The 13,851-nt window shown below is 39.3% G+C and overlaps 3 protein-coding genes and 1 non-coding gene across 4 annotated transcripts; 1 reads left to right on the forward strand and 3 right to left on the reverse strand.

Annotated features, from left to right (window-relative positions):
• Nucleotides 1–100: 100 nt before the first annotated feature.
• LOC137727905 (heterogeneous nuclear ribonucleoprotein 1) lies at nucleotides 101–3,011 on the reverse strand. The gene is made up of 2 exons (XM_068466772.2): nucleotides 2,707–3,011; nucleotides 101–1,628 (listed from the first exon to the last, which is right to left on the reverse strand). The coding sequence occupies exons 1-2, from the start codon at nucleotides 2,926–2,928 to the stop codon at nucleotides 576–578; spliced, it is 1,275 nt and encodes a 424-aa protein (XP_068322873.2). The 5' UTR covers nucleotides 2,929–3,011; the 3' UTR covers nucleotides 101–575.
• A 119-nt stretch (nucleotides 3,012–3,130) lies between these two features.
• TRNAM-CAU (transfer RNA methionine (anticodon CAU)) lies at nucleotides 3,131–3,215 on the forward strand. The gene is given in 2 exon segments: nucleotides 3,131–3,168; nucleotides 3,180–3,215. It is a non-coding gene; the product is annotated as a tRNA-Met (tRNA).
• A 1,163-nt stretch (nucleotides 3,216–4,378) lies between these two features.
• LOC137728836 (uncharacterized) lies at nucleotides 4,379–6,744 on the reverse strand. The gene is made up of 3 exons (XM_068467612.2): nucleotides 6,235–6,744; nucleotides 5,863–5,954; nucleotides 4,379–5,698 (listed from the first exon to the last, which is right to left on the reverse strand). The coding sequence occupies exons 1-3, from the start codon at nucleotides 6,319–6,321 to the stop codon at nucleotides 4,663–4,665; spliced, it is 1,215 nt and encodes a 404-aa protein (XP_068323713.2). The 5' UTR covers nucleotides 6,322–6,744; the 3' UTR covers nucleotides 4,379–4,662.
• A 2,032-nt stretch (nucleotides 6,745–8,776) lies between these two features.
• LOC137728833 (BRCA1-associated RING domain protein 1) lies at nucleotides 8,777–13,826 on the reverse strand. The gene is made up of 13 exons (XM_068467609.2): nucleotides 13,659–13,826; nucleotides 13,471–13,524; nucleotides 13,302–13,357; nucleotides 12,987–13,082; nucleotides 12,435–12,877; nucleotides 12,096–12,332; nucleotides 11,901–12,001; nucleotides 11,193–11,379; nucleotides 10,937–11,013; nucleotides 10,637–10,724; nucleotides 10,070–10,235; nucleotides 9,770–9,888; nucleotides 8,777–9,402 (listed from the first exon to the last, which is right to left on the reverse strand). Exons 1-13 carry the CDS (start codon nucleotides 13,772–13,774, stop codon nucleotides 9,058–9,060), a joined length of 2,085 nt encoding a protein of 694 aa, XP_068323710.2. The 5' UTR covers nucleotides 13,775–13,826; the 3' UTR covers nucleotides 8,777–9,057.
• Nucleotides 13,827–13,851: the final 25 nt, after the last annotated feature.

Raw genomic sequence — 13,851 nt, forward strand, 5'->3', positions numbered from 1 at the left:
GGCCTAGACCAACATTATCCGCCTAAACCCTAACCCATATTACCAATAGCTTGAATGGAACAAGCTTAATAAACTCAAAAGAAAAGAAAAAAAACTCGAGTAATCCAAACAGAAACATAAACCACCATCAACATTACCCACAGTGGAAAACAAGAGAGCAACATCAAATTCCTAGCATATCACAACTGAATAAAACTAAAGCAGCACTGGGAAGAACTATCATCAATACCGACAGTGATTAGTAAGTTCAATAGAAACCATGAGAGAGAAAGATAGCAAGAGAGAGAGAGGATGGAGTGGAAAGGGGAAGAGGAGACTCCAAAATTATCAAGCGCGCACAATATAAGCAACCTAGATATTAAATTCTGAAAATTTCAAGTAGAATTTACTACTACTAGAATGTATTGGCACTTCTAGCAGAACTAGTGCTGCCAACTACCACCAAGAATCAAGCAATCCAACCAGTCTCAGGACACTTCAACTCTTTTCGTGCATAAGCTCTCAGACCAGGGAATAGATCGCATGGATGAGGGATCCCTGTGAAAGAAATTTCAAAATCTCTTGAATCTCTGATGCTAGGCCTGCCTGGACTGAGAACCACCATAACCACCGGTGGCCTGTGAATGGTCAGATCTCCAAGATGCATTAGAGTACCCCGAATTACCATTGGTGTCACCATAGCCACTCCCCATGTAACCACCACGAGTCCCTTGTTGCTCTCCACCGCTAGCACTACCACCAGAGTTGCTTGTTGGAGTACTTCCACCATGCCCGCCAGAGGTCCCATACCCACCAGGATAAGAAGCGTAACTGCCGCCGTAATTTCCATAGCCATAACCTTGATTTCCATAACCAGAAACCCCACTTGGGGATTGACCCCTAGGAGCAGGAGCACCACTTCCACCAGGGGTACTCCAAGGAGCTGCAGCCCCATAGCCAGTAGCACCATACCCAGGAGTTTGGTTGCTCCAAGCACTTTTCAAGGCACCAGGTACCCCACTAACATAGCCAACGTTGGGGGCATTTGGATTCCCATACGATCCTGCAGGACCACCAAAACCAGTATTGGCACTTCCATAACCTCCATAACCAACCCCTGTATTTGCTGCTCCATAACCATAACCTGGTGCACCATAGCCAGAATATGGAGGGAAACCGCCTGCTGTAGTTTGAAGCTGCACATATCTATTGCCATCAACCCGACCATCAAATGCATTTGTACTGGTCCCAGAATTACTGTAACCTTGATATCCCCCACCACGGCCCCCACCACCAGGATTTGCATCTTTAGGTAGCGCTCGCTTTACCTCTACAAGTTTACCATTCAACTCATGGTAGTTCTTTTGTAGTACTCTATCAACTGCATCTTCAGTGTCAAATGTTATGAAACCAAAACCACGAGGTCGTTGAGTATTTTGGTCATACATTATTACTACATCTGTCACGGTACCATAATTTTCAAAGAATTGACGAAATCCATCTTCTGTCAGTGTAGAAGGCAATCCACCAACAAATATTTTCTTGGTCTTAAAATTTCCTCCCCCTCCAGAGCTCCTGCTGGTATTAAAGTTTCCACTTCTATTGGATGTCTGCTGTTCTTCTCTTGATAAAGCCCTTTTTGCCTCAACCTGTGTAATCAAAGTGGAACCTTTAACAAACAAAGGGACAAACAGATGTACAGATAAGGCAAAGATATACAATAACGTAGCATTTATGCTTGTTCATAAGGGGCAAGGAAGAACCCAATAAAGTAGCACAAATCACCTCAAAAATTTTAGTAAGAACACAATAAAGTAGCGCTTAAACCTCTAATAATCTACAAGTAAATCACTTTGAGATAAAAAGTTATACGTTGTATTTGGAAATCTTACTATTGAAAACCATGTCAAGAATGAAAGATATTCAACCTCCCTACATGTCCAATTTTACAAAGTTTCTAACATATACCATCAAACCATGCCTACAAGAATACACTCATCCATTTAAATCAACGGTAAGTTGGTGTTGTCAAGCATCATTCTTATCAGGTAAATTAATGACATTACATTTGACGACTTATCATGTGTTTCCCTGAAGGACATTACGTGTATAAATGTGCATCAATGAGCACCCAGAACACAGATGCAGATAATAATACAAAATCCCCATTGAAAATCAGAAAAATGTGCAACCTTGTCGACCAAAATAGTGGGCTGCAAACATTACGTCCTATAAAATATGCCATGTGAACAAAATCATTTCTACCGGACTAGATAAGCGAAGGCAATTATGTTCTCTCCCTAACGAACTTGGTGTTCATCAGCCAAAGAAATCTATGCACTCAATAAGATAACCGCACTGCAAGTACATTGTATAAAAATCACCACATGGAGCTTAAAAACCAACAAAATTACAAGCCAAAATAACCAATTCCGGAGCCCCTCTCGGCTAGCAGATGTAATCCCAACTTAAAATCAGCATTACGCAGTACGCATTGCAACCCCAAGAATGCAAGAACACCCAAAAGACAGCTCAAGAACATACAAGCAACAACAACCCATGAAAAGTAACATCAAAATTAGCCAAACCCACAACACATTTCGGCACGATATCGAAATCCCGGAACGCAAAAATCTCAAAACCAAATAAAGAAACCAAGTAAAATTAGCGATGAAAGTGAAATGCAGGGTAATATTGGAAGAGGGGAAAAGTGTGAGTGTGACTGACCAGTCGGCCGTCAATGGTGTGCTTGTCGTTGAGGACCCGGTCGAGCAGAGAGGGGTCGGAGAAGACGACGAAGCCAAAGCCTCTGGGACGGCCGGTGACCTTGTCACGCATGATGACGGTCTGGGTGACATCACCGTACTGGTTGAAGTAGTCGGCTAGCTTGTCCTCGTTGGTGTCCCATGCCAGTCCTCCTATGAACAGCTTGCCTTCGTCCGAGTCCATTTGTAGAGAGACAGAGAGAGAGAGACAGAGAGAGAGAAGGGGATAGAGAGAGAGGGGGGGTGGACTCGAGGAGGAGGGAAGGGCTGCTGCCTAGGGTTTGTTTGAAAACGACACCGAATTGAGAACGTGGGAAATGGAATGTAATTACGAGGGTGCCTTGTAATTTGTACAAATACCCTGAGTGGGGAAAAGTATTCAACAAGGGGTGGTGGCGCAGTTGGCTAGCGCGTAGGTCTCATAGCTTCTGAGTGATCCTGAGGTCGAGAGTTCGAGCCTCTCTCACCCCAAAAACAGTTTTTTGTTTTTTTTTCGTAGGCTTGTGAAGTAGTATGTTAAGTTGGTAGGAGATCGAACTATGGCCGAACTTAAACAACTAACAAATCATGTATTGGACTAGGAAAAAAAATTCCATGTATTCAATTTTCTTACACAACAAAAAAATCTGATTTTTTTAAGGTTTTTTTCTTCTTATTTTTAAATTTATTTTTAGTGATGTGATGTGGGATGAATGGTACAATAGAACAAATGGAAGGCGTTAGTAAAAGAACCAATGATACAACACATTGTTGAGTTTTGGACCTAAAAAACTATTATAAGAGTTCAGGAACTACAATTAAACTAGATGTAAAGTTCATAGACCATTGCCACAATTAAGCAGAATTTTTTTTTTTTTTTCACTAGGTATAATGAATGGTATCCCGGGTCTGTTTATCAACTCCTATTTTGTGGTGCATGATTTCGTGAAATGTAGGCAGTGGTTATGATCGATTCGGTATAAAAGAGGGCATGGTGTATTTTTTGTTAGAGATTTTCCGGAAAAAAATAGTCGCATATTCCTTATGAAAAACATTTAGTGCATCATAATAGAAAATAGGCTTCAATGTCAAAATAGTATGTGTTTTATCCTATGTGCCAATTTAGTCCTGCCGTTTTCATTTTGGCCAAATTCATCATTGTGTTTACATTCGTTTGTCAATCCAAGACAATCCTTTAAAGAGTCGTTAAAAAAGACACCTGTGAGTAAGGAAGGGTTCTGCGGTAGAGCCTCATGTATGCTAATGTAGAACCATCTGATGAGAATAGACACCAGACAGTCTACTCTGGTTCCTACACCCTGTGCAAGCTTGTCTGAATGGTGGGAGAACGATGACTCAAATAACAAATGTCAGCGGCCTCTGGGACGAAAAGAGGGAAACAAGAATCCCCCTGAATCAGACTCCGAATCGACTTTGATGGTTCGTGAAAAAAAATCAGGCAGTGCAGGAGAAACACATTTTGTCTTGCACCAGAAAACTTGGTGGTGTCCGTCCCCCTTGGAAGTTCAACTCAATTTCTTAACGCCGTGTTTTTCAGAGAAACAAATTTTGTAGCGGATGCTATAACTAACTTTCGGACATGGCGGAGTGGATGGAACTTATGCATGATTTGACACTAGTAAAAACACAATCCATAATTTCAAGCAAGTCTCTTTGATTAAACCAAATATTACAACAGGCAAGCGTCACACAGAAAACAAAATCATAATTCACAAAAGAATTAAAAGAATAGACATCACCATCAACGGACAATAACAATCACAAACCAACCTTGTTTCCGTAATTAAGAAAAAGAATCTCATCAATCATATTCAGCAGCACCTCCTTTGTTCAAAGCTCTTTCCAACCTTGTCTCGAATGGGGTACAATGCCAATTCACTCTCCCATCAAGACCTAATCGAAGAAGCCTCACGAATACCTATCTGTATTTGTTGGTTGAGTTTGGTATTCCTTTGTAAGACGAGGCACCCAAACTCTTAGCAGCGGGAGAAGGAGCTCTGTGATTCCAGTATGTTCCAACGGACCCTATTATGGCCATCTCGTCAGGGCTTCTACTCGGTGACTTCCTTGGTGAAGATGAGACTGAAAATTGTCTGAGCTCTTCAACAGTTAATGCACCTAAAATTGGTCTATCTTGATGGCCTCTTGCTGAGTTTGATCCATGGGACGTGCTTTTCTCAGGCGTGAAGGTGTCTAAAGCAGTTGTGCTGGCCTTGTTAACTGGCGTATGTTCTGATGAAACCAACCAGTTCGAGAGGCTAGCATCAACTGCCAATTCTTGGTTGGGATTCTTTGATTGCTTCTTGTCTTGATCAGCTTTTGTTTTAAAGCTCAAACTTGGCTCTGAACTGAACGAAATCCGGGGTTCTTGATCCTGTGTGAAATTCTCTTTCTGAGGCTTCATCAGTGGTGTCCCTTTGGCTTTGACAGCTTTCCATTGTGTTAGATTCTCAACAGGGTTTAGCACCGAATGAACATAACCACTCCTATCGCGTGCACTGTGGTTCAACCCACCTAGTTTCATCGGCATTGGACTATCAAAATCCTCAGTCATTACTTGAGGAGTAGAAACCCCTCTATTTGATTCTACAATTTCATCTTCGTACTCTAGTTCCCCATCATCGTCATCATAATCATCCTCATCTTCATCATCCAGATCACTGTCCTCATCATAGTCTAACACTTCGTCTTCATCATCGCTATCCCTGCAATTTTGGTATCGATGGTTAGGAGGGTATGACCCTGAGCTGGAAGTGACCGAACTATCTTCAGAGGAAGACTTAGATTGGCACGGTTTTTCCAAATTCTTCCCCTCCTCCTCCTTCCCATTCTCTTTACTATCCAACAAAGGATCCGTAGTTTCGTTGGTCGAAACATGCTCATAGGTCTTAACATTCGAATCAAAAGTAACTTTCTTTCGAGTACTGAAGCTCAGTTGTTCCACTGGCTTGTCCCTACAGACCATAAACTTATAACTTCAATTCGACGTCAAAAACCCCAAAAGATGAAGCGTAATTCAAAAATCAAACAGATGCATTTACATTCAAAGAAAACAGTTGAGTGATAAACACAAAATTAAGAGGCAATTGAACCCACAAAAACCAATCATATCGCTCACCGGACTTCTTCCAATGCCGGGCTAATAGGTTTTTCCTCAACCTCCGGTGCAGAGGAGAGAGCAGATTTCACAGGCTCGAAACTTGTATGTCTCTGCCAAAAACAAAGATTAATTGAGAAGAAACACAAATCAAAATCTTGAACTTTTAACACTTTTTTCCGGAATAAAACAATTAAATGAAATTTGAAAAGATAAAAAAATACAAACAAACAAAAACAAAAACCCTACTAAATTGAGCCTAAATTCATCAAAAATTAATGTATGGGTTTTACTCAGAACTCACTGGTGTGTTAGCAAACTAGAACCCCAAAAAGGAAACAGTAAGGAATCAAAATTTTCTCAGCAACCAAACAGAGGGAAACACAAACTTACATGGTCTCGGTGGTGAACCCTGTACCTCCGATTCCTCCTGCGCTTGTTGTCTTTGGAAGAACCAAAACATTCAAGAAAGCAACCCATGATTTCTCTCTCTTTCCCTTCTCTGGGTCTCTCAAAGATTGCGTCTTTCTGCAAAAGAAGAAGGATTTGGGTTCTGGGTTTTCATAATTTCAAATCTCCATCTTTCCCACAGAGAGAGAAAGGGCCGTTGGGGTTGGAAAGTAAAGAACTAGGGGAGAAGGGAAAGGGACAAACGGTCATAAACTTTCGATGGATCCGGGGCTTTTTTGGAGGGGGACCAGATAATCTGCATGTTTCTTTAACGTGCACCCCTGAGATTTCTTGGATTGCTGGATTTAAAAGTCTTGGACAGTCTTGCAGGGAGAAAAACATGCAGACGATCCAAATCCTTTATGTAGGGTGGCCCCCTCCCCCAGGTTCTTTAATTTTCGAGAAAAGGGAAGTGACCGTTAGGGGATTTCGTGTCTGTGTGAATGATTACCCAGCCTGGAAAAAACTTGGGGTTTTTTATTTGACATAATCTGCACCGTTCATCGCTGAAACGCTGGTTGACTGTGGGTCCTAATTGAATTAACACTTCTATTTATAAAGTAGTTGGAAGATAGCTCTTGTGATGAAAAAATTAGGATTTAAGCTCTTGTGGTAAAGTCTGTTAGGATTTATACCCAAGATTAAAAATTCTTTCAATTTTCTATTAATTATTATCACATGAGACGTACATATTAGGCTAAAACGAAACTCTCCATACACATATTAGGCTAAAACGGATCTCTTCATTAATTGTTAACACGTGGGGCTTGCTCACGTGTAGACATGTAAACGGGTCAGGTTTATTGGGTTTGGGTCGGGTTGAACCTGACCCGTTAAACTAACGAGTCATTCGTTTCACCCGTTAACAATTATTTTTTTTTTTTTTTTGCAAAGAGTTTATTTTTTTTGTTGTTAAGACTTAACTGAAATTACTAAAACATCCTCAACTAATGGGTGCTAATGGGTCTAATGGGTTGACCCAAAGTGACCTGTTATTTAACGGGTTCACCCGTTAGCGACCTGACTTGTTAAGCATTCACTCAAATACTAATATTAACGGGTCAGGTCCAAAATGCGAGGTCTACTCACATGCTAATAATTAACAGAAAGTTAACAGAATTTTCAATTTTAAGCATAAATCCTAACAGATTTTATTACAAAGACTTAAATGACTATCTTCTAATTAGCCTATCCTCACGGAATTATTAATCCAATTCAGCCTTTAGAGAGACTGACTTGTAAAAGGCTTCAATTCTTTTTGCTTTTTTCTTTTCTTTAATAACCAAAAGAATTTGGTAAACTAATTTTTTCATGAGTTGGAAGTTGTAAAAGTACACAAAGGCTGGGAAGTTTAAAACTGACCGCTCCTCTTCATTGAGGTAAAATCCCCACGACGTATCTTTAGTCATTTTCAGTTTTGATTAACGAATTCTCGTTATACGCATTGTTATAACCTATAATTTATTATTTTCTTAATGATCATTTTAAATAAGTGTAAAATCAGGTGTTCCAAAAACATTGTTCAAATTGCAATGATCCTACATATTCCTAAGCTCTATTAGCGACATAATCAATAACGTAGTTAGTAAATCGGGTACAAATAGTTTCGTTTTCTAGCAAAAGCCTTAGTGATCAACGCTAGCATTGCGTTAATTGCAGGTTTCGTGACAAAAGCGGCCGTAAAGAGCGGACCAACCTCGCCGTGGATGCTATGTCCGGTGACACAACGCCAGTAGAGCAACATTTGTACCAAGCATGAAATTAGCTCAAGGAGGAACATTGTCTATCATACAAGGCACAACCCTAGGCAGAAGCATAGGACCCAATTTTGAGATCCCTCCGGCGTGTGCTGATAAGCCTCGTGGTCTAGGATCGTTTCTCCGTTCCATGGATCCGGCACTACACAAAGAACCCTAGAGGGGTCACATTGCAGATAAGCCTTGTGTTGCAAGTTTTGATCACGATCACAGCTTGGTTGGCTGGAAGAAAGAGGCTGAGTGTCGTAAGAGAACAACTATTTGGGAAAAGGGACACACTTCCCCTCACAATTTTCGTTCTCCTCCCTCAGTTTGCTTTGCTGGGAATTGCTGATTCCTTCGTCAAAATGGCTTAAGATATAGCGGTTCTATGAGACAATGACCAAGCAACATGGCCGGGGTTGGATTCTGGATAAACCTAAATGTCTCTCATTTCGATTACAACTACTTGTTCTTGGCTTCCCTGAGCACTCTCAACTTGCTCTTCTTTCTGCTTGTCGCAAAGTACTTCGTTTAAATGCAGACACGACAGAATCAAAAGGCGACTTTGCCATGGAAACTTCGCCAAGCAAGCATTCAGCTCAAGCTTCTACTGAAGCCTCAAATGCTTTACTGGTATGCTGATGAAAAGCTTCATGTCCAAGCTCTCACGCTCTCATGTGATATAAATTTGAAGAAAATTTCAAAAGCTAAACAGGCTATTATCGGGCAGATAACACAACAGTATCTAACTGCTAGAAGTGAATAATTCAAAATAATACTTGATATGAACAACAAAAATTCTCAGGAACTTCTAAATTTTGTCTGTAGAAGAATACACATCCTTAAAGGCATCTGAATCACTTCTGTAGAGACATCAGAGAAAATGCCGTAGAGAATGCATAAACCTAGCTACAAACTGAAATCTACATTTGGGACGTCAACATCTTATCAAACAGGTCCCTATCCAAGCACAAGACTACTAATGGTCTAATACAATGCACCAGAGACTATCGCATTGCATGTTTTGTCAACAGACAAAAGGCTGTAACTTGCATCTCGCAATTGATTCCAAGAGCCATGTGTGACCGATGATTTGTGATCCAATTTTTGCAGCTATATCCTGGGCCTCATTTGACCGTTGCCAAAGGATCGAAACTTCTTCCCCCAACTTACATCCTTCTGGTGGGTCGAGGTTGTATACAACTAGCGTCCTTGAAGCAGTCTGTTCAAGACAACTTTGTTCCAGCACTTCTTCTGAGCTGTTGAAAACTGTGCCTCCTGCTGCAATGATCAAATCTTGAAGGTCTTCCTTTCTATCCAGTACAAAATCACCGGCAAAATAGAAACTCAAACCATTAAAGAGATTTGGCTCCTGCAAGGGAAATAATCCAATATTTAAGATCAAGTAGTCACCAAAGATTTGCATAATTGAATCCAAAACCAAAAGCAAGGTGCTCGAAGTTGACCGTATAGCGTTAAACATGGTAATGGAGAAGCACACAATGACATTTAAGTTTAATTCATACAATCTGACTTTGCGCCCTCTATTTCCTTTTCCTAATCTGAACATTATAATTTGAAAATGCATAAACTGCCAACTGACTACTTGATGAAATGATTTGTCTTATGTTTATGACATGGTATCGTAAATAAAAAAAAGATTATCGGGCAGACATTTTAGTTGGACAGATGTGTCAATGAAGGTGGTCACGCGCAAATTATTCATCAGAGGAACTTACGTTGTTTGTTGCCCGAAGCCTGCCAGTTTTTGGGCCATCACAGCATCCGTAGTTATCAAGACTAACTTCATATGGTTCTTCATTCACATGATCTGTGGCTTCCATGCATGCTTTTACCCCTGCACCCATCAATAAACAGAAAACGAGGGAAAGACAGGTTAGGTGATAAAAATCAATTATTAAAACACCTCAGTTAAAAAAATGTATTTTTTTTTTTTTTTAAACACTGGTCGTAATTTAGTCAAATAGTCATTCGTAAAAATGTAATTGAAGCAACAAGAATATCTGGGTATAGCTTACAGTCAATTTTCAGAATCCATCTTCCAGCCAAAATGGCCATGCAAGTTTTGAATGTCCTCACATATGCACCATCCCCATCCAGGGCTGCAATCACATGTGTAACATCTGGTCTCCAGGTCTTGGACACAGTTGCACCAATCTTCTCGGCAAACTTGATTAAAAGAAGCTGCACCATTCAGAGAAAATATATAAGTTTCTGATACAGGAAGGGAGACCTCTGGGTCTATGCCCAAAACCCAGTAGACTTAGTTCTACAGTCCATCTCAACAATGTTCTCGTAAATGTTATTCATCATAAGATAAGCCTTTACGCACTACAACCAGAATAGTTTATTAAAATTAAATCACAGATTACCAGATTCCTCAATTTTTGTTTACATGCAGATATATATAGAGAAAGTGAAAACAAATTAATAATTTGACCACAACCAGGTCAACAAAAGCCAAGCAAAGGAAGGATCAATATTATTGGAGAGATATTGTCTACTATTATCTAAAGACAACTTTCCAAGTCTAAATAACATGAAACCAAGTGACTAATAAGAGGAGAAATTCTTTTCAAACTAACCTTCTCTTCAGAAGACAAACCGGATGGGCATATGATCCATTGATTCACTTCATCTGGAGCTTCCACACTGTTAGATGGCGGACAGATTCTGTGTGGAGAATGAGGGAAAATCAGACATCAAATTAAACATTGAAAGAAAGAAGTAATATCGAACAGCAATGTTACAGAGAAAAAAAAAATTACTTTTCAAGCCTTTTCTTTGTACAAACTAACAATAGTAAATAAATCTTGAAGAGCCAAGAGTTAAATATAGGGACCAAAACACACAAAATCTGCTTCAATAAGAGAATGATGTCTTACTTGGGCTTCCCATAATTTGACTTCTCACTGGGAAATTTAGTTGAACTATGAGCTGGACAGAGCAGCAGAAAGTTTTCCTGTACAATGTTCAAAAGGAGAGCGTTAACTATTACTTAAGGCTTAAGGCGCTTAACAGACATTGGCCACCAAAACAAAACATATTAAATAATCTAAAAGGCTGTAATAAACAAAAGGACACGAGAAACAAATTGATTACAAATATATGCTACTACTTGTAAAAGAAGAGGATAGATACCTTGTCCCAACGACATTTAGAAATTTCAATTGCACAGGTAACGTGATAGCTTCTCCGGCAGGACTTCACAAAGCATCCCAAAGCTGCTCCCTTTAGCCCACAGTTGGTGCATTTTAGCTTCGCACCCCTTAACACTTCTGCCTTCAATCTCCTTACATTTTCACCTTCAAAATATACTTGCGGTGCCCTGCATTTCAAAATCCATAATATATTTATCTAGGAGCACATAGGTGACTAACAACAAATAGGTCAAAGTAAAATAACAATCATGTTATTGAAAAGGCAAAAGTGAAATAACAATAATGTTCCTACAGAATCAGCCCAAAATTCCAAAAACAGAAAGTAATGTAGGTTCCATAATACTGCAATTTATATTGAATAATAAATTTGATGAAAACAACTAGTTGAAAAGTTTATTATTGCTAAAATAGTAACTTAATGCCATTGACTGTGATGAGCTGAAATATTAAGTCAAAAGGTCAGTATAGAGGAATTTTTGTCTTTTTTTATATAAATTTGTTTCATTTTACAAGCAAAGGAAACATAGCATACGTTATACACTCATCTTTGAAAATACAAATATTTTCCGTATATTGTAAAGTACACAGAAAATCAAGAATATCTTCAGAACAAAAATATTCATACGTGTACTATACATATTGCTAACTATGGTAGACCAAAAGTATCATCATTACTGCTTGAACATACCAATCAATGCATATTCTGTGAACATGTATAACATTTGAAGTATTTGCCTCATCTCCCTCAACCAGTCTCTCTTTAGAATAATGCAACATTGGCCCTGTAACCTGAAATATTTCATCAATTCAATTGAACCATATGTTACAAACTTACCATGTTACAAAAAGACACAAAGACTAACATATCAAAAGAGCAACTAACCACCGAGATTATAGAAGACTGGCAAAATGCACAAATTGTTCTCTTTGTGAATGATTTATTAGGAGCTGTACTGAACTTATGTTCGAGCTCGGAATAAGTTTCTGAAACTGGCTCATACTTTATTTTCTTTCTTAAATGACCATCAATTTCAGTTGCACAACTATCATGCCTTTTCTGCCCTACTCTACTATCATCAATGTTGCTGATCGATCTCCTGACCAAAGAATTTTCTGAAATCTGAAGAAAGCATTACATAAGAAAAAATATACAAATAATCTCATTATAAGACAGTAACACAATATATGGTATTAGTAAATTTCGAAACTATTAAAACCTTACTTGCTCACAGCGCCGACCACAGCTATCATTATCTGAACATTTGGCATCACCAAATGAAGGAGGACTGTTGGGCAATGACTGTGCTGCGTGATTCATGCCTCTTTCTACAGTCATGCACTCTTCAAGTCCACCAGCTCTTATTTGAGAACTTGGTAGTTGTAAAATGGTATTTCCCATTCCGCTTCTAGCAAAATCTAATACCTTGCCATTAGCATCTATTGGCATGCTACAGTTTTCTAATTTGCCATTCTTGCCAATTCCATCAGCAACAGAACGATTCAGACTACAAGGAGCCCAAACTCGTTCATGAGCACTCGACGAATAGACGGATTGTCCACTGTTTGAATTACCGCCCTGGTCATTGTCAAATGGTTCTTTAGCAATTGTGCCAGCAAAACTGATAAAAGGCGAAATGGGGTTTTGTTCCAAAATGGTTCTAACATCTGCATTGATCAAACCAATCCACACAAAAAGATAAAACAATATTGTCTGCATAGAGCTTAAACACCAAATTAACTTCCAAATAAGTGTGTTTACATATTAAGTTTGTACCAGAAGAAACGGGCTGCAACAAATTGCCGCAGAAAGACGCATCCAAGCTTTTATAGATGGCTACTATGTTTTCCATGAATGGCACAGGCCTGAGATCTGTCAGTCCACAAAACCATTGCATCAGACATTAGCTTTAATTACTTGTTTCCATAATAAACTGTTTTGGGAATTTCTAAATTAATTTCCTAGCAAAAACCTCCACCAAAAACGACTATTTCAGGCATAAATAAAACTAAGTTTCTCTTCGCAAATAAAATAAATAAATAAATACTAGCTTTCAATCATAAAACTAATCAAAGGCGGCCAAAAATATACCTCGATCCGCAACCTCAGCTTTACAAACAGGGCAACTCGAACTGGGTATGCAGGACCTGCAACCAATTCAAAATCCCAGTACAGATAAAACGCTAAAGTAAGAATCTTGAGAGAGAAAACGATCAAGTTATTAGGAGAAAAAAAATAAGAGGGGAGAGAGAAGACGCACTTGCAGAAAATGTGATTGCATGGAAGTAGTGTCGGCCGATTAAGCAAATTCAAGCTGAAATCAACAATAAAAACACAAAAAACGAAAACCCATTTCTGATCAACCACGTTTGCTTCAAATAAATCAAAGTAAAATTCGAAAAAATTTGAGGAAAAAAAGGAAATGAAATTTAGGGAAGCGAATCGAACCAGAGCGGGCACTTGAGCTCGAGGCCCAGTTTCTGAAAATGAAGAACCCATGGGTTCATCGTCGACCTGGTACTGCTACTGTCGCTGCACTTAGGGTTAGGGTTTGCGTCCGCCATTGAAACGAAGGTTCGGAAACTCAGAGAGTTCCATAGAAAACTCTAAAGTGAGCTCTTCTGGAGGAGCTTGTAGTATT

This window comes from Pyrus communis, chromosome 10 (assembly GCF_041283825.1).
Source record: "Pyrus communis isolate YQ-2024b chromosome 10, ASM4128382v1, whole genome shotgun sequence".
Taxonomy (NCBI): domain Eukaryota; kingdom Viridiplantae; phylum Streptophyta; class Magnoliopsida; order Rosales; family Rosaceae; genus Pyrus; species Pyrus communis.

Bases quoted from the DNA above. Each gene is read 5' to 3' on its own strand.
- LOC137727905 (XM_068466772.2), bottom strand. From the start codon at position 2,928: ATGGACTCGGACGAAGGCAAGCTGTTCATAGGAGGACTGGCATGGGAC. The intron at 1,629-2,706 runs GTCAGTCACACT...TTGATTACACAG, and splicing joins ACACCATTGACGGCCGACTG to GTTGAGGCAAAAAGGGCTTT.
- LOC137728836 (XM_068467612.2), bottom strand. From the start codon at position 6,321: ATGGGTTGCTTTCTTGAATGTTTTGGTTCTTCCAAAGACAACAAGCGC. The intron at 5,955-6,234 runs GTAAGTTTGTGT...TGTTTTTGGCAG, and splicing joins GGGTTCACCACCGAGACCAT to AGACATACAAGTTTCGAGCC. The intron at 5,699-5,862 runs GTGAGCGATATG...TATGGTCTGTAG, and splicing joins CCGGCATTGGAAGAAGTCCG to GGACAAGCCAGTGGAACAAC.
- LOC137728833 (XM_068467609.2), bottom strand. From the start codon at position 13,774: ATGGCGGACGCAAACCCTAACCCTAAGTGCAGCGACAGTAGCAGTACC. The intron at 13,525-13,658 runs GTTCGATTCGCT...TGTTGATTTCAG, and splicing joins GAGCTCAAGTGCCCGCTCTG to CTTGAATTTGCTTAATCGGC. The intron at 12,878-12,986 runs GTACAAACTTAA...TGATCAATGCAG, and splicing joins GTTGCAGCCCGTTTCTTCTG to ATGTTAGAACCATTTTGGAA.